Below are 24,731 nucleotides of genomic sequence, written 5' to 3' on the forward strand. Positions count from 1 at the left end.
TGAAAATTTTGTAAGGAGGGGCACCAAAGATTTTGAAGACTAAGGTGCTCTAGCATAGATGATTCCATGAAATTGGCTGACACCTGAGCGTTCCCTGAGTCATTTGTCAGCCTTTCATCCATTCCTCAGGGAACTCTCAGGTGTCAGCCAATTTCTCAAGATGTTTAGTCTAATATATATTTTAAACATAAATGTTTATTGTTGTTTGGTTGCTTCTTACACATGCAAAAGGAAATAAGTGCAGTTTGCTAGGCAAGAAATTTGCAAGTTCTATGGAGAAAGCTATATAAACGTAAGACTGAGATCGTTGAGCTGTGGTGTGGTGGGTTAGAACACTGGCCTAGAAATTGATAAGGCGAACATAGAATATAAACATAAGGAACAATATGAACATACATATAAGATCTCGCTCTGAAAGTTTATTCTTTATACTTCTATTTCTCTTTTTCATCACGAATCATGTTCAGAACAAAATCCTGGTGTACGGTTGAAGGTTTGACTTTCTTGTACAATGAGGAGACGATGATGAACCCTGGGTTTTTTTTCCCAGGTGCTGACAGCCAAAAAAACAAAAAAGGTGCCATGAATTATTCCACCTAAGTATCAATAACATAACAGCATAGCTCTCCTTAAGAGTGGAACATTTCTGCTTTCCATGATGCTGTTAGTTTTTCTTAGTGGATTCCCAAATATTTGGGTTGGGCAGTTATACCATTTCCCTCCCCCTTCTGCCATCTTTCATTACCATTTACCTTTTGACCATGAATGCTGAAATGTATAAATTGGTGAAAACAAGCAGACTTGGGGTGGGGGGTGCAATTTAAATTAAAAGAGAAGCTGCATACATTTGTACTAATGTATATTAATGACACTATGTCATTAATGCTGATGTCAAATATCAACCTGTAGGTTTATTCCCATTAGTTTCCATGGAAAAATGTATATGAACACTAGAAATGAAATGTGAGAGTTCTGTATTTGGCTACACTGGCTGAAATACCTCCTGGCTGGGTAGTAGTTAATTACAATGACTGCTCTTGTCAGCCTGGTTGTTAGGATGTGAATGGGTTGTACAGTAATTTGGGAAGCTGACTAATGCAGCTTGCTGGATGTAGCTGAACTTCCTTTTTTCTTGCAGTCTTTGCATTTTTTATTTATTCATAAGCCATAGTTTAGCCACAAGGATCCTCAAAGCAGCCCTGAATAATTACACGTTTCTGTATTGGGCCTGCATGCATGTTTTATATTCATATAAATGTTACCAACAGGTAGAAGGACTGAAAGCGTCAGCATGGATGATAACACTAATCCAAACATGAGAAAATATATATATATTTTTTCCAAAGTCCATTAAAACAGGAAATTGTTACTGGTTTCCTAAAAGAATGGACAGATGCATATTCAGGCTTTTTATTTCTGGGTACTACTACAGTGAGTTTTGCTATCAGCACCCCAGAGAAGTTTTACCGGATGAAATTTGTGTTTCTTGGCAAACCCACATAGCTTCATGATTAACTGGGTCTGCAACAATGCAGGATCCTCAGTTGTTTAGAGGCAAGTTATTTCACCGGTTATCAAGTCCCCGATGCAGTACAGTATTGAGTAAGCATGAGTGCAGCTTCTTCAACATAGGTACAGGGTGACATAAATAAGCGTCCCCTTCAGCAGTCTGGATTGCTGTATCAGCCCCTGCTTCTGATACAGCACACAAGGGACATAGCTGTAATCTCAGTTTGAGATCATTGGTGTAGTTAGGTGGCAGCATCTGAAGATCTGGGGGCTGCAACTCGAACTTCCCAGTCTTCTGGATGGTGGTGGAGTCCAACTGGGGATACTGGAAAGGGCACAACTGAAACAGCTCTTGGTGCTCTCTTGCTTCCTTTTGCACTTTTGACCTAATATAAGGATGAGAATGGGATCTGGGAGAGAACCACTAGCTCTTCTATCGTTAATTTGTACGCCCCAATGCATAAAAAATACTGTGCAATATTGTACTGCAGGTTACATCAGCAACGGGGAACTAAGGAAGAAAATCAAGATAGAATCAGAGATGCAAACACAAATTTTATATTGATAGATTTTCTGCTGACTTGGGAATAGGTAGAGTGGACTTCAAATCAATAGTAGGAAAAGATCTGTCTCTATCTCATTGTATAATGAAGCTGCAGGGGAAATGGGAGGAGTTTGTGTACTTTATCATTTCAGTTTATAGCTTAAATTCATGCCAAAATCCACAAGTCTAATACTGCTCTTGTGCCGTAGGAGATATAAGATCATAAAACCTGTTTGGGGTTTCTTTTTTTTGGAGAAAAAAAAGTGTATTCGTGATATTTGTATTCAGGTGGAAAAACCAGGTGTGTTTTTTTAAATGCATGTGCATTATTCGCAAGTATGCAGTTATGTAAGGTGGAAACTGGAAATTAAGTTCCTTCTCTCCCCCCTCCCCCCCCCCGTCTTCTCTTGAAATCTGATCAAAGCTGAAGGTGGTGGGAAAATGTTTTAAAACCAGCTCTAGGTCTTTGAAGTCACTTCCATCAATAAGAATTATTCCGCTAGTTCGGAATGCCCAGAACTCAGCTGCATGCAAAAATTGGATCCAGCAATGATTCATTACAAAAGATGTCTGGGGCAGAGGGCGGGGGGACATCTGTTGCACTGAAGAGGAAATAGTATCAGAAGGCGATATTGAGAAATGCATTATATGCCACCCAAGTGAGTCAGATATGGAGAAATGCTCCTAGAATAAATTGGCCTTGATAGGATGCTGCATTAATTTTTCAAGGGGTAGAAATTCCAGATTTGGGCAGGTCGGTTCAAGTGCCTGACCTGAGCTTCAGAAGTAACCAGCAAGCGTTATGGGGATCAGATCATCTCAGTGGAGAAGCAATCTTTAGTTCTTCAGATCCAAACAACAAGGCACAGAAGTGATTTGCATTACCCTGAGTCAGGGTGATACAATATTTCACTTCCAGTTGGAAATAGTTGACTCCACAGTCTTGAAATGCATAGGATTGCATATATACAGAAGCAGTTTGCTCTTCACTGCAGCAGCTAGATGTGTTTCCAGGATTGTCCAGCTGAATTACTTAAGTTGAAGACAGGTGCTGCTTTTTTCTTTTTTGTATTCTGAAGCACTTCTTCTCAATTCAAACTGTTAAGATTGCATGCCTTTTGCATTCAGCACACTCAGAAACAGACTATCGCTATAAAAATGTGCAGGTTTGATGGAATGCATTTTGTCTTCTTTGGCCTGGAGACCTGTGGCCAAGAAAGAGCCTGGAACATCTCCCACTAAATTTTTATTACTCAATTTCCATTTAATACATGTATTAAGCCTGTAGGTTCTTGGTCAGCAATGGCTCAATCTACTGTTTCCAAACTATAGTGAGTAAAATTTTTCTTTGCCCAAGTAGCTGTTGCCATCCTATAATAATCCCAAGGACCTGGGCTATTTTGCAGATAGTACAAGAGTATGAGACTAGAGTACTTTTCTTTGCATTTGAGTAGCACCTTTTTAACATTTCTCTGCCAGTCTTTTAATAATGTAGGTTATAATAGCACCATCAACTAGTGCTAGGTTTCTAAGTATGGGGCAAGAACTTTATAATCCCCAGGCAGCTAGGGAGTTACATATTTGGAAATAGAATGACAAACATAATCCCAAAATGTAAAATCTGACTGCCTTAAGTTAAAGGCACTGAGTACTTTGAAGAAGAAAGAAGATTCATTCTTGTTCCAGAAGTAATTATTATGTTTCTGCAGACAGGCTCTAAACCAAGGGTTCCCAACCGGGGGGTGCGAGATGATATTACAGGGGGTGCAAAAACTTGGGTTTTCAAAATTATAGTGTATATGCAAAGTTCATTGCTGTTATTTCAAATTTTTATAAGGGGTGCGAGAATATACTGTATCAGAAGCGTTCTAGGGGTGCAGGGTATAGAAAAAGTTGGGAGCTGCTGCTCTAAGACAAACCTCTCCTGATTTATGTACCCTGGGACTGAGATGATGGCCAAGTAAAGGATTAAAATGAAATTTTCCCAACCTAATGTTTGAAAGGAAACAAACTCGAAGAGGACATTAACTGATGGCTTCACGTAATTGTGTAGCTTTGTGGAAATTTTTATAAAGTTCCCTTAAATTGTCATAGATATCAAATTTTATATACACACAAACATAATACATATGTAGTATACTATAGATATATATTATATGTTTAATGAAAATTGAGCCAGGCTTCAATAAGCATAGAGATGTAATTTTCATAAATAGTTATCAGCCTTTGTATTCGTGGAATTCAGAATGATATATATTAATTAAAATATTTATGACCCAATCTGTATTAATGTACAGCATCATAATTAATACTGAGCAATCAGCAATAAAACAGCTTACAGATCAGAGTTTGGAAAAAGAGTCATGTCTTTCTTTGGCCTAAATATAAAACCAGTACTGATCCTAACTTATGCTCTAGTGTAGATGGAGAATATTCTGTAGTTGACATGTTAGAATCCAAAAAGTCCTTTCTCTTGTCTGTCTGTCTGTCTGTCTGTCTGTCTGTCTGTCTGTCTGTCTGTCTATCTATCTATCTATCTATCTATCTATCATCTATCTATCTATCTATCATCTATCTATCTATCTATCTATCTATCTATCTATCTATCTATCTATCTATCTTGACATGGGTATGTAACTGCACAGTAATAAAGTTATGTCAGATGAACAATCCATTGACTGTTCACTTCAATAAATCAAGATTCAGTCAATGATACTGTAGGAAGTCAGCCCCCCAGAGAAGGAAATATTAAAAGGGCAGAAACATATATTTCTTCAAAGGATCTTAAAGAGGCAGAAAAGCATGCCCAGGTTTTTTTTAATATCCCCAAGTCTCCCTCCCCCAAGCAGAAACCAGCTCTGTAGAAATGCAGAGGTAAACCATTCAGGAAGGTTGAAGCTAGAAGATTAAGAAGACAAAGACACCTAAAATCTACACACCCCATCCAAACTCCAAGACAGGACATAATAGGATTAAACCACAGATGCCAAAGGGGAACACTCAGACTCAGGTCAAAATACATGACACAGGAAATACAAAGCCTCAAACAGGAACAGGAAACAACCTCAAGAGCCCCAGAGGGTATAAAAACCCACTCCCTACATGTGCTCTCTCTCTTTTCTTCCAGAGACATCTTTCTGTCTGGCTCTCCTCTTCAATAAACTGTAACCTTCTTTCTAAAGCAGTCGCCATGTTGTTTATTGCTGGCTTGGACTGAACCATGATGAAGACTTTTCCTTCAACAATACATTCACTGTAGGAAAGAAATATTGTTCGGGTGCAGAAATCCCTCACATTAAAGCTGAAAAATATGAATTTGTACATGGATAAATATGAAAAGCATTTTAAATCATGGTATGGAAATCAGACTATACCATTGTAGATTCCAGCTATTATTTTGCATAAAATGCAAGTCTCATTTATAATGAAATCAAAGTTTAAATCTTCTGCTTCTTTCTACTACCCCAGTGATGCAACAGATTAGATACTTGTCTTCTGGGGGCATGACACCCAATTTTAATGTTTCGTCTTCTCATGATAGACAACTGTGGTATCAAGCTGTTCATTTATGACCCTGTGAGAAGTAGCTTTATTCAGAGAGATTATCCTGAAATTGAGAGATGGTATCTGTGGACTTGTAAGAACATTATTATGCACTATCCTTTAGTCTACATCAACTAAGCTAACACAATATATTTTGTGCTGATGTTGTGATTCTTGGTGATTTCCCTAAAACACATTCTTTCTTTTAAAAAACAGTGCTCACTGGAATTTCAGTTACACTGGCCTTAGTCCATAAAAGTTTTGTCTTCGGATGCTTTCCAGGATCATGAATTTGGATGGCTTACTTTGTGAAATAGGAGAGTTCATGCTGTTCTTTTCTTCTCTTTTTTGTATTATGGATATCCTTATAGCCTGAAAATTCAAAAGTAAATTCTTGATATCATCCACTTTTAAGTTAGATCAGAGGACAGGAAATGTGATCCTTCAGATGCTGCTGAACTATAACTCCCAGTAAAACCTAGGCTCGTTGGAACTACCAGGAATTGTAGTTCACTAACACAGGTTCTAAGTTTAAATATTTGAACTTCTCTCTCTCCCCACCCCCTCTCTCTTCCTCCCTCCCTTTAGTATGATAAAAAGAGGAATGGGAAGACTGAGGCTGAGTTGGGATGTTGCAGAGAAAATGGGATTATGATGGAAGGTGAAATATTTGTGCGATATTTTGCGTGAAACACACGAGTAAAAGGAACAGCTGTGTATTTTGGATACAGTGCATGAAAAAACAAAGTTCTTGGTGGGAGGAATAGTTAGATAAAATTAGATAAAATAATACATTTCTCTGCCTTATAATTAGATTCTTGGCTAAATTTCTCATTTTTAGTATCACCCACTTGTCTTTTTGCAAAATATTTGCTTGCTTATCTGTGCTCTTTTTGTTAGCACAAAAGAATAAAATTCCAATATGCTGAAATCCTCAAAAGGTTGGGGAATCCCATGGTAGAAAGTTTCTCAAAATATTTTATGAGTAATAAGATATCTCAGGATATTATATCATAGAATTGGGACCATGTATTATATGACCATTAGATATGCTCAATGACCACCACATTTGTTTATGTTTGCTTTGTAGATTTTTGCTTTCAGCTTAAGAGCAAATTGTGGCTATGGAATTTAGAATAGAAGTATGTCTAATATCATCACCTCCACAGGCCCTTTTAGACTGCTATTATCAGTAAAGGTAGCTTATTTTCTTGCTTCATTAAGTACGGTAGTTACTTAATGACTATTCCTGCAGTACAGGAATTCTAAAACTAAGGCATTTTATAAAATAGAATGGAATGTGCCTTCCTTGTCTTCCCAGTGTTTGGAATCTTGGAAGAGAAAGATTACTATTTCAGTTGAACCTATGATTAGTGATAATAATAGGTTATTGAGTTTTATTTCACCAACTCTCTTTACCAACTTAATGGCAACAACTCCCAGAATTCCCAGCCAGATTGGCCTTGGCTAATGCCATGTTCTTTGAAGGTTGCTGTCTTCGATACAGTCTAGATGAGTCTCATGATAGTTGCAAATACATGAACTGTGTGTGTATGGAAAAGGCTGAAAGCCATTTAAGTAAGTTGGCCGTAAGTGACACAATTAACCATATAAACCATGTTATCTCAATTTAAATGCTCTTATGTGTTACTATCTTGATAGAATTTTAATTCAAGACTGCTTTTGTGACCTGGTACTTACACTAGTATAATTGAAACAAGATAGGGCAGACATGCCAAACTGCCAGCCCGTGGGCCGGATACATCACGCCGAAACCGTGCCCACCCCATTGCCGGCAATGGGGGAAAAGTCACGATACGTCATGTGACGTCGCAAGTTTGACATGCCTGAGATAGAGCATTTGGATTGTTTATAAGATTATAAGCCTTAGCCTTAGTTACATTAAAATAGGCTTCTGTTTTATGTTAATTGCATGTATCCAGCCCGCTCTACTTCAGGCCTCAAAGATCAATTCTCATCTCACTGAAAAATATATTTTGTTTTTCCAATCTGGAATTCAGCAGGTATAAGAAAGGAATCTATCTGCATTCATATACAGATGCAAGCAAAAGTTAGGCACTCCTGATCAAATTATATGTATTAATGTACTCCCTATGACAGACGTAGGCAACCTCAGCTCTTTTATGATTCATGGACTTCAACTCCCAGAATTCCTGAGTCAGCTGACTCAGAATTTCTGGGAGTTGAAGTCCATGAGTCATAAAAGAGCCAAGGTTGCCTACCCCTGCCCTATGAGAATAGAAGCCTACACCATTTCTACATAGTACAAAGTTAAACCTCTATTTATATACTTGTTTACAAATTTATAATGAAAGAATAGTGATTATAGCAGGCACCAAAGTTTGGACACATATTCAGTCAGTTCTTTATAACATGTGTAGTCAGATAATTGTCTTACTGTTCTTGCTCTTGATTGTTTTTTCTACTTTCCTTGAAGAATTCTTCTAATTCAGAAATATTCTTTGGTTTTCTTGCAAGTTTGAGGTCTCTTTTAAAATTAACAGCAGTATTCAAATGTGGAGAATATGAAGGCCATTCCAACCTTTATCTTTCTTTTCAGTAAGTATTTCATGGTAGATTTGTAAGCATGTTTCAAATTATTGACTTTCTGAAATATGCAGCCTTTTTTCAGCTTCATTTTTGTGAGACTATGGGACACAAGCTTCTAGAATATGATATTTAATTGGATCCATTCTACCTTCCACCACATAGCGCCAAAGCATATTTTATCCAAAGGTACCCTGCATTATTATTGCTGAACAATTCAATTTTTGTTTTATTAGTCCAAAACTCTCGTTCTAAAGCATTTCAGGCTTGTCAGGGTTTTTCTGTTTCGTTGCATACTTAGATCATTATTTTGGTGATGAGGTTGGATGAAAAGTTTCCTTATCTCTTGCAGATCATTATGGTGTAAGCAACACTAAACTGTGGGGCCACTAAACTGTGGGGCTGTGGACAAGTATTCCAGTGCCAGCTAAACTCTTTAACAAGTTATTTTAAAGGCACCCAGTGCTAGAGGCAGCAAAGTAACTGTAAAATTGTGGAGCATCTTCCGTGTTTCTCAGTAAAGATGGAATTCTTTTCTTTAAAAGCATTATTTTTTCTGCGAACATAGTTCTTCTGTGACGCATGAGCAAGCTTTAATTTTCTTTCATTTGTTCAAAGCACATTCTCCCAGAAGGACTGTGGCTTTTCAACATGCACTTTAGCAAACTCCGGTCTGGTCTTTTTTGTGTCTTTCGGGAGTGGGGCCTTCTTGAAACTTCTACTGTGGGAGCCACTTTCAGTCAGATGGCAACAGATGGTGACTTGATATTGTTGTACTTGGATCTTGGGCTCAGCCAAGATCCTTTTTGAAGTTTTCCTTGGTTCCTCCTCTACCATTCGAACTATCATTTACAGTTTGGGAATAATAATAATAATAATAATAATAATAATAATAATAATAATAATAATAATAATAATAATAATAATAATAATAATAAACAATAAGAAGAAGTTGGAAAGGACCTTGGAGGTCATCTAGTCCAATCCCCTTCTCAGGCAGGAAACCCTATACCATTTCAGACAAATGGCTGGCCAGTCTCTTCTTAAAAACTTCCAGTGTTGCTGCATTCACAGCTTCTGGAGGCAGGTGGTTCCAGTGGTTAATTGTTCTAAGTGTCAGGAAATTTCTCCTTAGTTCTAGGTTGCTTCTCTCGGTTAGTTTCTATCCGTTGCTTCTTTTCCTGTGGCCACATTCAGAGAGGTTGGCTACGTTCCCATGGACCTTAAACTTCTTTTTTTTTTTTTTTTTTTTTTTTTTTTATTGAAAAGTTTTATAAAATACAATTTTCCCTTTAACAACCCCCCTTCCCCCTCCCTCCTCCCCTCCCTACCTCCCCCCTACCTCCCCCCCTCCCCCTCTCCCTCCTCCCTCCCCTACCTCCCCCCCTCTAATTCCCCTCCTCCCCCCTCCCCCCCCCCCCCGACTTCCCAGAGCAGAATACAAGGTATATATCTAAAAGGCAATCATAAACAATCATATACTAACAATTATAAACTCTAAAATCCATCACTCTCTAGCTTATATAAGGTAAACCAATCCTTAATAATACTAAATATATATAAAAAACTAAAATAAAAGAAAACTAACATTATTCCCATCTATGTTCTTCCACCATTCACTATTACCTAGACATACTCTCATTTACACATCACAAACACCTATCCCTGTTAACCTCTCTAACCAAAATAGGCTATAATAGATAGCTCTTACCCAAATTAACCCACATTAAGCCAAAAAACTTTCTTCCTCTTCCTCTATAGTAAGTTATCCATTAATTCCAAATTAGAAAAAAAATCTGTTACCACACATAGTATCCCAAAACCTTTAAAAACACAACTACCACTTAACTATAAATGTATTGTGGAAGTTCCATAGATTTCTACTGGTCTTATTTTTTAGTCTTTTTTGAACGCTTTAAGGCAGCACGCGTCACCCTCTGTTCTCTAAGATCATCCAAAAGAGTTGCAGCTTGATCTCCTCCTGCACCCTTCTCGTCCATCTGTCCATCTTCATCCTCTTGACATTCTCCTTCTCCAGATCCCTCTGCAGCTTCCAAAAGTGTTGATGGGGTTAGTTTCAAAACATTATTGTAGAAATCGTGCGCTTGCTTCACATTACTCAAACAGTACCTTTTGCCATCATACATGAAGCTCAACCCATCTGGAATCTCCCATCTGAACCTTATATCTCTTTGCTTAAGCTCTTGCACCAGGAATATAAAATCCTTCCTTCTCTTTAAAATCTTTGGAGGAATTTCTTTTAAAACCAAAACTTGTTGGCCAGCAATCATAACTTTGGTATCATAGGCAGCTTGTATAACTTCATCTCTAATTTCCCTTTTTACAAAATAAACCACCACATCTCTAGGCAACTTTCTCTGTTTAGCAATCCACGAATTCACACGAAACACTTTGTCCATACCTTGTTTTAATTCAGATGCTGGATGGTTCAATACCCCCTCAAAAGCCTCAGAAACCAACTGCTTTAAATCTTCCTTAATATTCTCTTTTAGGCCTCTAATTCTCACAGCAAACTGCATCTGGTAAAATTGGGCCAAACTCTGTTCACTGTCCATTTTGTCTTTTAAATCTTCCAATTCCAATACTTTTGCTTCTAATAAAACATTCTTTTGAATTAAGTCTTGCACTTGATCATCCAGCATCTCCACACATTTAGCAACTTTTTGCACAGAGGACAAAATGTCTACCTTCATCTCTCTAAGTTTCTGCTCCATCCTTTCTTCCATTCTCTGCTCCAATTTCTCCAATTTCTCCTCCATCTGTAGAAATTTAACACCTATTGACTCCAAAATTAACTGGGTATGTTTTTCCAGATCCTTCGATGTCAGTACATCAGGAGAATGCAACGCCTGCAGTAATGATTGTTGTTGCACCGGAGAATTTCCAGCACTCCGAAAAGCTCTAGGGGGAGGTTTAGCCGCCATCTTTTACTTACAATTGTGACGCACTTTCACTTTAAGTTTTAAGCAAAGTCCATCAAGCTTGAGAGTAAAACAAAATAATCCTCTTCATCTCTTTATCTTTCCTTCTTGCACTGCTCTGCCTGCTTTTTTCCTTTCATAGTCTCTCCTTCAAGCAGGGATGGTCGCAGACGACTGGCTCTGCTCCATGAAATCCGGAGCAGAGACGCTGGTCAGCTGGGAGCAGCCCAGGCTACGGGGGAGTTCAAACCTTCAGCCGCCCAAGCTCCAAGCTCAGGCGGCCCCGGGGAACTCTACCCCTACCTGGGGGCTCACCCCCTCCTCTTCTCCCGAGGAGGGGGCTTCAATTTCGCCCGAACAGCTGATCGGCGCTGTTTCGGGCGAAAGAACAACAGCTGAGCCGCGGGCAGCCCGGGAGGGCTGTCTCCGTCGCCGCGGAGCCACCGGAAGTCTCATGGACCTTAAACTTCTTGATAATATTAGCAGCCATGGGCAAAGAATATGAAACTCTTTGGAGAAGGTTTTGTAGCCTTTACCATGCAGGGGCTATTAGCTTTTTCTCATCCTCCTCAGGCTACTCTCTGCTTTTCTTTTTCTTGTCCGTGTTCACTGCACACAGCGTCCCAAAACGCTTGAGTACTTCTCTCCATTCACATAGGCTCAGTGACTGATTATGTGATTGAAGACACCCGTGGTGCTAATTAAAGCAAATAGTCTACTTGAGGGATCACTAAAATCCAATAATGTCTTCTAACTTCTAAGAGGTACCCATAATTATGTCCACACCATTTTCATGTTTTATTATTTGCAAGACTATGTTAAATCATATATCAAAAGCAAAGTGCCTGCTCTGTGGATTATGAATAACAAAGGGTGGGTGCCATTTACTTGTCTCAGTTTCACAGCAAATTGGGATTCTTTTAGGGTGGGGGGAAGTAGAGGAGTATCCATATTTTTGACCATGTGAGTAATTTCCATTTTTAATAAGTTGAAATTGGTAGCTGAAAGCATTTAGGGGTTTTTAATAGCCTTCCCCCAAAAAAAGAGTGAACTATTTTTATTTTTAAATTCTCAGACAGCTGCTTAGAGAAGCCTGCAGTTGTGCAAGTAGACTGAGAATTTAGAAAGGACAGAGTATTTGTTCACTTGTGAAGTTGTCCTTGCCAGGCTAATGGTACCCTAGCCTAATAAATCAATCAACTTCTGGAGTGTATTAACAACTTTACAGTACAATGAAAAAAGTATCACTGAATCAACTAGAACAGGGGTGTCAAACTCAATTTCATTGAGGGCCGCATCAGCATTGCGGTTGCCCTCAGGGGGCTGGGTGGATGTAGCCTGGGTGGGCGTGGCCTACTGGGTAGGCGTGGCTAAAGTGCGTATGGCCTACTGGGTGGGCATGGCCAGCTCTACATCGTTCGCATCAAGGGTGCCTATGGGGGCCTGGGCAGGAGTGGGACAGATCTGAGGGTCTCTGGCAGAAGGAGGGTCTCTGGGCCAGGGCCAAGGCAGTGGGGGCCATTCCCTCACTGTTTCCAGGATGGCTTCACGGGCCACATGAAACCACTTCACTGGCCGGATCCGGCCCCCGGGCCTTGTGTTTGACATGTCTGAACTAGAATGATGTTCCAACTTCTGCACATGCCGTATTCACAGTGTTCTTTTTTGAATCTGTGAACAACAGCACATAAGTTGTGGACATTTGGGGAAAGATGTTATGAATAACTCTGTGGCTGCTAGAAATTGTGTTAGCTTCTTCTTACAGAGATTCATACAGTTTGGCCAGAGATGCCTAAATTTTTGCACAACTGTATATAGCTGTGGCAGAAAAAGAATTTGCTTACAGTGTTAAAAACTGTTCTGAATATATTAACACATGCCTGTTTTTGCATAAGCAATATTACAAAATTTACTAGCCAGTAAACTGCTATGCTTCTAGCCTGTTTTTCTTTCCATGTCAAGAGTCATCCACTCCTTGGCTTTTACAGACAGCCTAAATAGCCTGATTAATGGTGTCAGTATATTCTTTTCTCTTCATCTTGCTACATTTAAGAACCCCATTAAAAGATTATTTTCCTTTGTTTTAGCAGGAAGAACAGTGTACCGTCCTTGGCATGTGAGGTCACTAAGATCCAGTTCATATGTTGCTATTTTAGGGTACTGGTGATGTCTGGGGAAAAAAAAAATCTCAAAGCCCAAGTGATAGCAGGAAGCGACCACATTCAATATCTGGATTGAATGCTTAATTCTTACGCCAGTGGACCAGCATTTTAATGGTGGTAGCTGGCTTATGCATGCATATGTTATTGCTGCAAATAGAAGGGTCAACTATGTCAAAATAATTTGGGAGCAGCAGGAGCTGCATACCAATTGGACAATGTAAAAATCCCCTACTAGCCTTGGATACAAATGGAAAAGATTGCTTTTGCTCTAGTGATGTAATTTATTCTATTAATAAAAAAGGACACTTAGGCAAATATTTCCTCCTGAAACACAGGGCAATTTGTCTCTTTCACTAACTTTCTTTTAGTACATTTCCTTTGTAGTATGTACAACAAATTCTGTTCTGTTGGTTGATATAGAACAAAACAAAACAACAACAAAAATATTGAAATCTGGGAATAGGAGAAAATAGGCAGCTTCTAATTTTACAGAGGAAAATGCTCACACTATATACTTGAGGGAAATGCAGAATAATGAGATATTTGATGTCTAAGGAGATTAGAAGTAGATAAAAGAAAGCAAAGAAGTTTATATGAGAGTTAACCAAGGATATAGATATTATAGATAAAGATAAAGGTTTCCCCTTTCCAGTCGTATCTGACTCCAGGGGATGGTGTTCATCTCCGTTTCGTAGCCGAGGGAGCCAGCATTGTCTGATGACATTGCTGTGGTCACGTGTGCCAGCATGACTATACGCCGAGCTGGACAAAATGCTGTTACCTACCTACCAAAGTGGTACCTATTTATCTACTTGCATTTGCCTGCTTTCAGACTGCTAGATTGGCTGGAACTGGGGCAAGAACGGGAGCTCACTCCATACGGTGGCCTCAGGTCTCCAGGTTTAAATAAATTCCATGACTTGCAATACCTTGGAAGATACACCTTACATTTGGGGATCCAAGAAGAATGTTAAAAAGGTATTAATTAAAAAAAATAGCTTTGGATTATCTCTGGGTGTGGCCATATCAAGGTTGCTTATTTATAGAACCATAAATCATAGCAAAGATTAGCATTGGGCTATACATAAATAAGTGTGCCAGTTCTCCTAGCTAGCCACAAGTCTGTCAATGTCTTGCATGTAGTGTTCACCTTGTTTATGAATGTCTTTTATTTAGAGAAATAAATCATTGAATATTTTAAACTAGTAATTAAACTTCTGTATCCACTCACTTATTTAGGCAAATTCCTAGAACAGGATGTGTGTGTCTATGCATATGTATTTTAAAAACTCCACTGGGATATTTAAATTGACAATTTGCAAACATGACATTTAGTTAGATCTCCCCCTTCCTTTAGGCAGATTTTTCGTATTGAAAGAGTAAAGGTGTGACGCAATGAAAGACAATAATGGAAAGAGAGAGGGAGTGTCAAAAAAAAAAAGCAAAGCTCTTGAGACTGACCATTCCATATTAAACAGTGATTTAACAAGTAGTTCTACCAGTTCTGGAGGTCAGAAATCCACTTTCCTGCTAGTAGCATAAGATTAACTGTTTTCTGACATCTAATGGTCATTCAGATTTTTGGTACCAAAACCTGGTAGCCTAGTTAAGACAACAAAGAGTTTCTACTCAGTGGAGTTTCAGAGCGAATAGGCATGCTTCCTATTGTTCAGTGTCTGTTTTGGCTTCTTCCACAGCCACCATCTGGACAGGAAGAGAGCTCCAACAGTGGAAGTGCCCAGGCAACTGTTCAGCCTCCCAAGGGCCAAAGCTTTGTGCAGAATCACTTCCAGGCCCAGTACAGGTAAGAAACTAACACAGAATTTCCCATATTACTACTAAAGATCTACCAATATTTTTTTTGTCCATCTAGAAGTCACCCCTAAAATAGATTGTAGTAGATACAGCCAAAGATCTTACCTGGTGCAAATTCCACAGTGTTACAATTCACTAGGAAGCAACTCATGCCCAGGGATAGACAGAGGGATTGAGGTCCTAAGGGGTGGCTTCCTGTGGCAGAATGAAAGCTGTCACTCTTCCAGGCAGGGAGGAGAAGGCAGCCCACCTTGTTTAGCCCCTAACCATGGTTCCACTAGGTGCTGTTGGCAGGGCTTTGATGATGCCCCTTCACCTTCCTAAGCATGACCTACCAGTGGCCGAAGAGACTCTGTTCTAAAAAAAAATGTAGCAACTAGATTGGTTAAATAGTAATCCTGTGTAAATTGTAGGAAGATGCTTCAGAAAAGTGAAAAACAGTAGTTCAGTTTGGAGCCGTTGACGATTACTCTTCCATCAGCTGCCAGTGCTGTGAAATCTAACCTGATTCCCTCAGTGCAACAATGGAATGCTGCCTTCACAAGATAAGCTATAGTGTTTGGACAAGTGACACTAAATTAATCCCAATGTAGTTTTACTATCTTCATTTGCTCTTTCTCAGCTGGCAAAAATATGAGAACCGAACTGGAGTATTAGCATATGGCTTGGATCATTTTATAAAAGATCAGGATCCAACTGTACCAGTCTTCTCTAACCTAGTCCCTGAATGTGTCTCTTCTGCAGTTCCCAGAATACATATAGTTAGGATTCTTGGATGTAAGATTTCAAGACATCTGGAAAGTACCAAGTTGCATACTACCTATTGGGAAAATTGTTCCATGTTTCCTTCATGGACCTACCTGAGTGAGAGAGAGAGAGAGAAGGGCCTGTGATAGGAAATATAGAATGTGATTCAGTTCTGTCTCACTTTGTGTAGTCAAAGCAGTCTTGGATTAGTATACAATATCTTGAGGATGTTGTAGCTCTTGACATTTTTGCTATATTTTATTATTATTTATTTATTATTTATTTAATTTATATACCGCCCTTCTCTCAAGAGACTCAGGGCGGTTAACAGGGCAATACGTAAAAGACAGATACAAAAGTTAAAATTATTAAAACATGATTAAACAATGCCCATAGTACAAATAGTACAAATTTAAAATTAAAGTCATAATAACAGACCCACCCCATCCCATCAGGCCAGGCCCGCTTCCTTAAAGAGATGGGTTTTAAGGTCGCGCCGGAAGGAGCGGAGGTCGGGCGCCATCCGGAGCTCTACCGGAAGATGGTTCCATAAGTCCGGTGCACCCACAGAGAACGCTCTCCCCCTGGGGGCCACCAGTCGGCATACTTTGACCGGCGGCACCCTGAGGAGGCCCTCTCTGTGGGAGCGTACTGGGCGGAGGGAAGTTGACGCCGGCTGCAGGTGCTCCCCAAGGTATTCTGGACCCATGCCATGGAGGGCTTTGTAGGTCATTACCAACACCTTGAACCTCACCCGGAAGACAACTGGCAACCAATGCAGCTCGCGGAGCAAAGGTGTAACACGGGAGTATCGGGAGACCCCCGACACAACTCTCGCGGCTGCATTCTGTGCCAGCTGGAGCCTCCGAGTGGTCTTCAAGGGTAGCCCCATGTAGAGAGCGTTGCAGTAATCAAGACGAGAGGTCACGAGCGCATGAGTGACCGTGTAAGTGGATGTTGGAAAAAAGGAAAGGAAGGTATTGCTGTCTCCTTTTGGATGAGACAGCAGACAAATGCTTCCATTAGCGTATGATTCCTGCTGTTGACACTGCTGATCCGTGTCTCCGGCACTGAGATGAAATCATTAGGAACTGAGAGACAGTCCCCATCTTGAGGCTGTTCTTCTAGATACTCCTTTAAAAAAAGGGCTGCTGATTGCCAGGGCTTTCCATTGTTATGTCCTGTTCTGTGTAGCCGGGTGTTCTGAACCAGGTGAGCCTTTGGTCCTGCCCTTCAGAGAAGCAAGAATGGCAGCAAGGGGAAAAGTACACAGTCAGGATCCTGGGGTTTTGTTCCAGTCATTAGAAGGTAGGTGAAACAGGAACAGTAATTTTTCTTCCTAAAAAAAAAGGTCCGATAGATATAAAAAGTAGGAACAAATGTAAAGACAGAGTCATGCTTACTGAACTGCGCAACAATACAATCCTAAACTTGCACCGTGTCCAATTTATGGAGGCTTTTCTAGATTAAATTTGCCTCCTCGTGAGTCTTTCCCTTTATATTTAATTCAGAAGATGATCTGTGGGTTATTTTCACTGGGGGGGGGAAATGAATAAATAGATCTCCCACTCTAGCTGTGAAAGCACATCTTTCTTCTTTTTACATTAAATAAAAGTCTGTTGTGATACAGTTCAGTCCATTCTTGAAAGCTAAATATGTTGCAAGCAACATTCTGCTGTTCTGACACTAGAAAAAGCCTGGATGCTTCATAATGCATCCTTGCCTTCAGGGATGCACTTAGAGCTAGCTAAGATGCTTTTGCTGTACCCTGAACTATACAGATAAGCAGAACAGCCACGCTGCAAATGAGAGAAATCTTTTCAGGGGTGAATAAAAGCTTTTAATTTGGGGGAAGAGGTGACTTAAATAATATGTAGCATATGGGTTTTGGAAAGGCTAGGAACCCTTTCAGCTGAGGTGTTCTTGCTGGAGACCAATAAGACTATTTCAGCTGCTGCAAAGTCACTGCATAGAACAAAAGAAATGCCATTTAAACTATTTGCTCTCTGTGCAATATACAGGCTGATAGAGCTTGTACTCTTGTGGAACCAAAAGGAGACTTGAGAGCATTTTCACCAAGAATGGTTAAGTGCTAGTGCAGTCCAGGCAAGAGACAATAAAGTAAGTTAAAACTGCATGGATAAATTGATCCCACTGCATGTGGAATGCAGCTTGACTTTAGAGGAGTGAGCACTGTAGGCACTGAGAGAAGTACAGCAAGTGAAACGAATGTATGAGAAATTCTCAGTGGTTCACATTAGACGGCGAGTTCATATCAATTTGGACTGGCACTAGGAACCTAGGTGTCAGCCTGCTTTCCACCAAGGAGGCTCATTAGGTGACTTTGGGCCCATCACTGTTTCTTACGCCAACTCACTTCACAAGACTGTGAAAAGTAGCAGGAGGGAGCACTATGTACATCACCTTGAACCCCTGAAGTAGGAGCACAATATAAACATAACAAGTTATCAATAATTCCCCTATCTGAGTGTAAATCGTGCAGATTGTTACAGGCAGTTTTAAACGCCATTTCATTAAACCATTAGCCAATTTTTTCTTGGGAAACGTCTGCCACTCCAGCTGTTCTTGTTCTGTTTGTTATGGTAGTTTGTTTGTATAGGTTAATGGATAAACCACCCTTGTTGCTTGCATCTGCATCCGGGACTTGAAGGATGTGCTGTAATCAAGAATTGAGAGACTCAGTCAGGATTAGACAGTTATTCCTGAGGGATGATCTTGCCAAAATGTTATTCTTCTGTTTAGCATGCTGGTTGAGCAATTCCGGAAGTTTGAAGGCCACGCTTTTTAAAAGTTGCTAAGGTTGAAAAATACTAGTCTAACCTACACTTTTGATTGACTGCAGTGGAGGACTACAAACTAAATACTCTTCTCTTTTAGCCAATAAGTTATTTATAAAAATAATAAGGGTGGAATAAAAATAAATAAATGACTTTGTCTTTGATATACCTGCTTACTTTTTTAAATAAAACAAATAGAGGTATCTCTATATGCAATGTAATAAAAGGGAGTAGCTTCAAGATTGATAGTTGAGTAAGGCTGCTGCAGTGAAAACAAGATAGCCTCTTATGAAACCTTAAAAGTAGATATTGTGTGCTACAAAAAACTTCAAAACTTTACGTTCTAACACACATTCTCCATCGTATGGGATATATGAAGTATTATCTTAAAAGAGTGATTTGAGAAAGAAAACACATGCACTTAAAGATGCACATCTCTGTGGCGAAAATATATCCCTGTATTTGTACATATTAACAATAGCACTTAGACTTATATACCGCTTCACAGTGCTTTACAGCCCTCTCTAAGCTGTTTACAGAGTCAGCCTATTGCCCCCAACAATCTGGGTCCTCATTTTACCAACCTCAGAAGGATGGAAGGCTGAGTCAACCTTGAGCCGGTCAGGATTGAACTGCTGACAGTCGGCAGAATTATATTGTTGCTATAAAGGCAAAATGTCTCTGCCATACTCAAAGTGGTAAGCCAAACCTTTTGCAGAAGATTGCATTCACCAGAGGCAATCAATCGCTTTCTTCCTTCCCACACAGCTTATAATGATGGACATTTCCCTAATTATTAATAATAGGTCACTTAAAATGCAATCAGTTCAGCAAAACTGTCTCTAGGCCTATACCATACTGGGAACCATTCCCTGCAGCAATTGTGCCTCCCAAGCAGAGAATTCCAATTAACCCTCCTTTATGGGAAAACAGATGAGCCTCCCAATCTCCAGCCTTCTTTCTCAAGCCACAAACGCACATTGCTTCGCTCTACTGTGACATTGCAGCCATCTCCATGGCAACCCATTGTACTGTTTGAAAGGGCGGCTGATGTGGCTCGTATCTATGCCGTAGGAATGCAACCACAAACATTTGCTTGAGTAGATACTAGAAATTTACTTTTTTTCCGCAAATATGCCCCTTATCAACAACTTCATGTTCAATGTGAAGTGTTTGCGAAAAAGAAAAAAAAATTCCCTTTCACATGCTTTCCTACTTATATTCTTAGAAGAAAACATATTTTTAGGAAAGAAATTGAAATGAACTGAGGTGGCAAATCAGCTTTGCCATTTGATTATTGAATCAGAGTCATTTGAGGGGATCTGTGCCATTTGGTAGCATGAAACCTAGAGCCACACAAAAGATGGACAAAAATGGCATTGCTGTAGTAGGGCAGTCACTGTTTCAAAATAGTGCTGTTTGTTTTGAAGTTACACTTGATAGCGAATAAAATTCAGCAAACTGAGAATTGTTTGGGGGAAAAAACTGTTTAGGCCAGTGATAGAGAACTTGGTACTGTTTTGGACTAAAAACCTCCCACTAACTATCCTTGTCACAAATTTGGAATCAACCACAATACTGACTGAGAGCAAATTGAATTGAAGTCCAAAACATCTGGAAAGCACCAGGTTACCTGTGTTTAAGAGCAACAATAGTTTTGAAAGTTACACGGGCTGTGATTAATGAGTTCTCAGTGGGTTGTAAAATTGTAAATTTTGAAAGGCACTCCAAAGTCATCTAATTCAATTCTCTACTAGTGTGGGAAATCTTTTACTGCATATTCTTGACAAACTGAACCCAAACTTGGCAGTGCCAAGACCCTTCTTTTTTATGCTGCTTCCTTTCTTCTCTTATTTATTTTATTACATTCCACTTGTATTTTTACAAATAACTCAAGGCCATGAACACATCCAGCACACCTCACTATTCCTGTTGTCCCCATCACAACAACCCTATGAGATGAGTTGGGCAGAGAGAGAGAGAGTCAAAATGGCCGAAAGTCACCCAACTGGCTTTCATGGCTAAGGAGGGACTGAGACTCACAGCCTCCCATTTTCTAGACTGGTTCCTCAACCACTAGGCCAAATTGGCTCTCTTGGGGGTAATGATTGGTTGCAGAGGACCTGTAAAATTAGCTGCGGATCATCAGATGCCATCCTTTTGCTTATATTCCAGCAGTTGTGTGCTTAATTTTTTTTCTATGTGGAATTTGTACTTTTCTTTAAATGAAATGTTGGGCACTTCCTAATTAAGTGATATAATTCTGCACCAGCTAAGAAGCAGCTCTTGGGGTTTTTTGTGGATTTTCTTGTTTTGTTTCATTTTGTTGCTTAAATCATCTTAACAGTTCCTATTCTGTTCCTAATTTGTTCACTCATAGTGCCTCTCTATGGTCATTGTAATTTGCATGTAAGATTTCAATACTGTCTCCACCTTTTCCCCAACAAAAGGTTTTGGTCTCCCTTTGCCATAGAAACTAACATACCAGCTGACCCTGAGTGCCCCTTAAGGATCCTTTCCCACCAGACTGGTTAGAAGGGACATGCTAAGCATGCCAGATCTCTCCAGCTCCCTAATTAATTCCTTTCTCATTAATACTTATTAAAAAGGCTGCCTTCATTTTTCAGTCAGCTAACTTATAGTCTGGGCATCAAAGCCTGCCTTTACGCAAACAATCTATTAATGTGTAATGCTGCTTTGCTCACAGATTACTGGCTCTGATGCACAACAAAGGAAAACAAAGCTCAGACTTTGGTTAGATTTTAATTTAGGATGTGAGAAAAGCAGCAGCATAGGAGGTGAACTGGCTACTTAATATTCATGATATGCTTTACTGGAGAGTTTCTTTAAAACATGGCATAGTATTGGGAAAGGGAAGTGGTTTGCAGGAGATTTAATCAGGATTTCCTTTCAGTATCCTTAAAGGAAAATCACCATGTACTCTCAATACCTACTTTTCTGTTTTAATGTTTATCTATTAAAAGACAAATCTAAGTACTTCCTAGTCCGGCAAACTATTTCTTAGAATGATCAAAAAGATATTATACATCTGGAAAAATCCATAAATCCAGCTGTTACTCTGTGACATACTGTCTCTGAGCATCGATTTAGATATCATGAAAAAAATCTTTGGTAGACTAACCCCTTTTCCACGAATGTATTGAATACTTTCTGAGAACCATCCAAGAACAGGGCTTCCCAAACTTTTTTCTTCAACCCCAAACCATTTACCAGAAAATTCTTATTTAAATGTCCCTTTTGTAACTGGGCAGTGAGTTTGTGTGTCATTACCCAAAGAAAAGCCACTTTTGCCTAATTTGGGGTAAACTTCCCATGTTTGGGAACCACTTATCTAGAATCATGGCTGTTGTTGCTCTATGACAGGGGTGTCAAACTGCCAGCCCATGGGCTGGACGCGTCATGCGGAAGCCGCGCCCAGCCCATTGCTGGCAATGGCAAGACAGTCCCGATGCGTTGTGTGATGTTGCAAGTTTGACATGTCTGCTCTCTGACATAACAAAAGTAAATTACACCCTTTGTAAAGGAACACTTTCTTTTATCTGTCTTGAATTTAGTTCCAATCAATGGCAGTGATTTCTAGTATTATGGGAGAGGGATTGAGATTTGCTTTGCATCACTTTTTTCATTTTCTTAACCATCTTCTGCATTTTCCCATCTACACTTAGAGGAAAATGGGCAATCTCTAATCCTCAGGCCTGTTGGCAGAACCAAATCTTCAGGGAATCAAAAGAGTCTTTGTCACAAAAGAGTGACAAAGAGACAGTCTTTCAGATAACCCAGTCCCAAGCCATGAAGGGCTTGAAAGGTGACAATTAGCACCTTGAGTTGCACCTGGGAAGCAAATTGGCATCCAGTGCAGCTCCTGCAAGAGAATTGATGCATGTGTGCCCATCTGGGCATGCACAAAACTGTGCAGGCTGCTGCATTTTGAACCAACAGGAGCTTCCAGATGCTTTTGAAGGGCAGCTCCATATAGAGTACATTGAAATAGTTAAGACAAGAGGTAAGTAGAGATTGTTGGCCCAGGAAGGGTGGTAGCTGGTGTACAAAACAGCTGCACAAAGGCCCTTCTGGCCAGGATGGCCACCTGCTCCTTGCGCAGGTGTTGTGAGTCTAGGAGAACCCCCAGATTATGTATGGGTCTGTTTGAGGCAGTACCACCCCATCCAAGGCCTAAGATGGCAATTCTTCATGAATCAAAGAACCCAAACCCACAGCTACTTGGTCTTGCCAGGATTCAGTTTCAGCCTGTTGCTCCCTTAAAAGCCTCCAAGCACTGCAAGAGGGAGACACACCATTGCTTAACTCACCATGAGCTGAGACATACAGCTGAGTATCATTAGCATATTGATGATATCTCAGTCCATGATGATGGATGATCAGAGTTACAATGACCTGAAAAAAATGACTTATGACCACATTTAATGATTGTTGATCACCTGTTGCAACCTTCTGACAAGCAAAATCAATGGGGAAGCCAGATTCGCTTAACAACCATGTTACTAACTTAAAAACTGCAGTGATTCACTTAGTAACTGTGATAAGAAAGGTTGTAAAATGTGCAAAACACACTTAACAAATGCCTCATTTAGCCACAATGTGCGCTCAATTGGGGTTGTAAGTCAAGGACCGCCTGTAAAGTGTAAAATTTAGTGAAGTTGGATAATCCCTAAATTTAAGATGAATTTGTTGTTAGCTGCGAAGTCGTGTCCGACTCATTGCGACCCTATGGACAACGTTCCTCCAGGCCTTCCTGTCCTCTACCATCTTCTCGAGTCCATTTAAGCTCACGCCTACTGCTTCAGTGACTCTATCCAGCCACCTCATTCTCTGTCGTCCCCTTCTTCTCTTGCCCTCAATCTTCCCCAGCATTAGGCTCTTCTCCAGTGAGTCCTTCCTTCACATTAGGTGGCCAAAGTATTTGAGTTTTAGCTTCAGGATCTGGCCTTTTAAAGAGCAGTAAGGGTTGATCTCCTCTAGGACTGACCAGTTTGATCACCTTGCAGTCCAAGGGACTCGCAGGAGTCTTCTCCAGCACCATAGTTCAAAGGCCTCAATTCTTTGGCGCTCAGCCTTTTTTATGGTCCAGCTTTCACTGCCACACATTGCAATTAAGATGAATAATATACTCTAAAAGGGACGTGGTGGCTCAGTGGGCTAGGACACTGAGCTTGTCGATCAGAAGGTCGGCAGTTTGGCAGGTCGAATCCCGAGTGCTGCGTAACAGAGTGAGCACCCGTTACTCGTCCCAGCTTCTGCCAACCTAGCAGTTTGAAAGCATGTAAAAATGCAAGTAGAAAAATAGGGACCACTACAGTGGGAAGGTAACAGTGTTCCATGCGCCTTTGGCGTCTAGTCATGCCGGCCACATGACCACGGAGACGTCCTTGGACAAGCGCTGGCTCTTTGGCTTTGAAACGGAGATGAGCACCGGCCCCTAGAGTTGGAAACGACTAGCACGCATGTGTGGGGAAACCTTTACCTTTACATTTAATATACACTACCCAGAAAACTACCAAAGCTTGTTCCGTGAGTGTGCTTTGAGATGCAATCACATTGAAGCAAGATGGAATGATAGTATTTGTTGATATTATCAGGAAGTTCCAATGATGACAGGAGGATTAAACTAGCCTACTCAGTGGGACTTAATTTAGATTTCCCTGATTTCCAAGCAGATGCCATTATTGTTAAGTAGAGAAAGAGAAATTGACTGTCCCATTCCATTTAATCACATTTAATGCATTCCTTTCCTTCTTTTTTTTAAAGAAAAACTTAATTTTCAACAAAAGATAAAATACAAGAACTGCTTACAATTATAGAAGTGCTGTGTATTTTGGTTAATTTTAGAGCAAAAGTTTAATGTATTTTATATTTGTATCTGCATCAAAGAAAGTTGGAAGTTATTTTTTTATATTTTTCTTCCTTTTTCTCGGCACCCCCAATTTTGTTTTGTCCCTTTCTTAACTCTGGCTAAAGGTTTTCAACACGAAGACTTGAGCAGTTTTCGCATTTTCAAAGATCTCTTTGCATAAATAAATGGTGATTTATGTCAATAAAAGAGATATCTAAGCTGTAAAATGCT

The 24,731-nt window shown here is 40.0% G+C and overlaps 1 protein-coding gene across 2 annotated transcripts in view; it reads left to right on the top strand.

Annotated features, from left to right (window-relative positions):
• USP43 (ubiquitin specific peptidase 43) overlaps window positions 1–24,731 on the top strand; it is a 113,559-nt gene that overhangs the window by 36,095 nt on the left and 52,733 nt on the right. For both annotated transcript variants that reach the window (XM_083352330.1, XM_083352331.1), the window contains exon 3: window positions 14,966–15,072. In XM_083352330.1, coding sequence (XP_083208456.1) covers window positions 14,966–15,072 — 107 coding nt within the window. The remainder of the gene's footprint in view (window positions 1–14,965; window positions 15,073–24,731) is intronic.

This window comes from Vipera ursinii (assembly GCF_947247035.1).
Source record: "Vipera ursinii genome assembly, chromosome: 2".
In the NCBI taxonomy this organism is placed as follows: Eukaryota; Metazoa; Chordata; class Lepidosauria; order Squamata; family Viperidae; genus Vipera; species Vipera ursinii.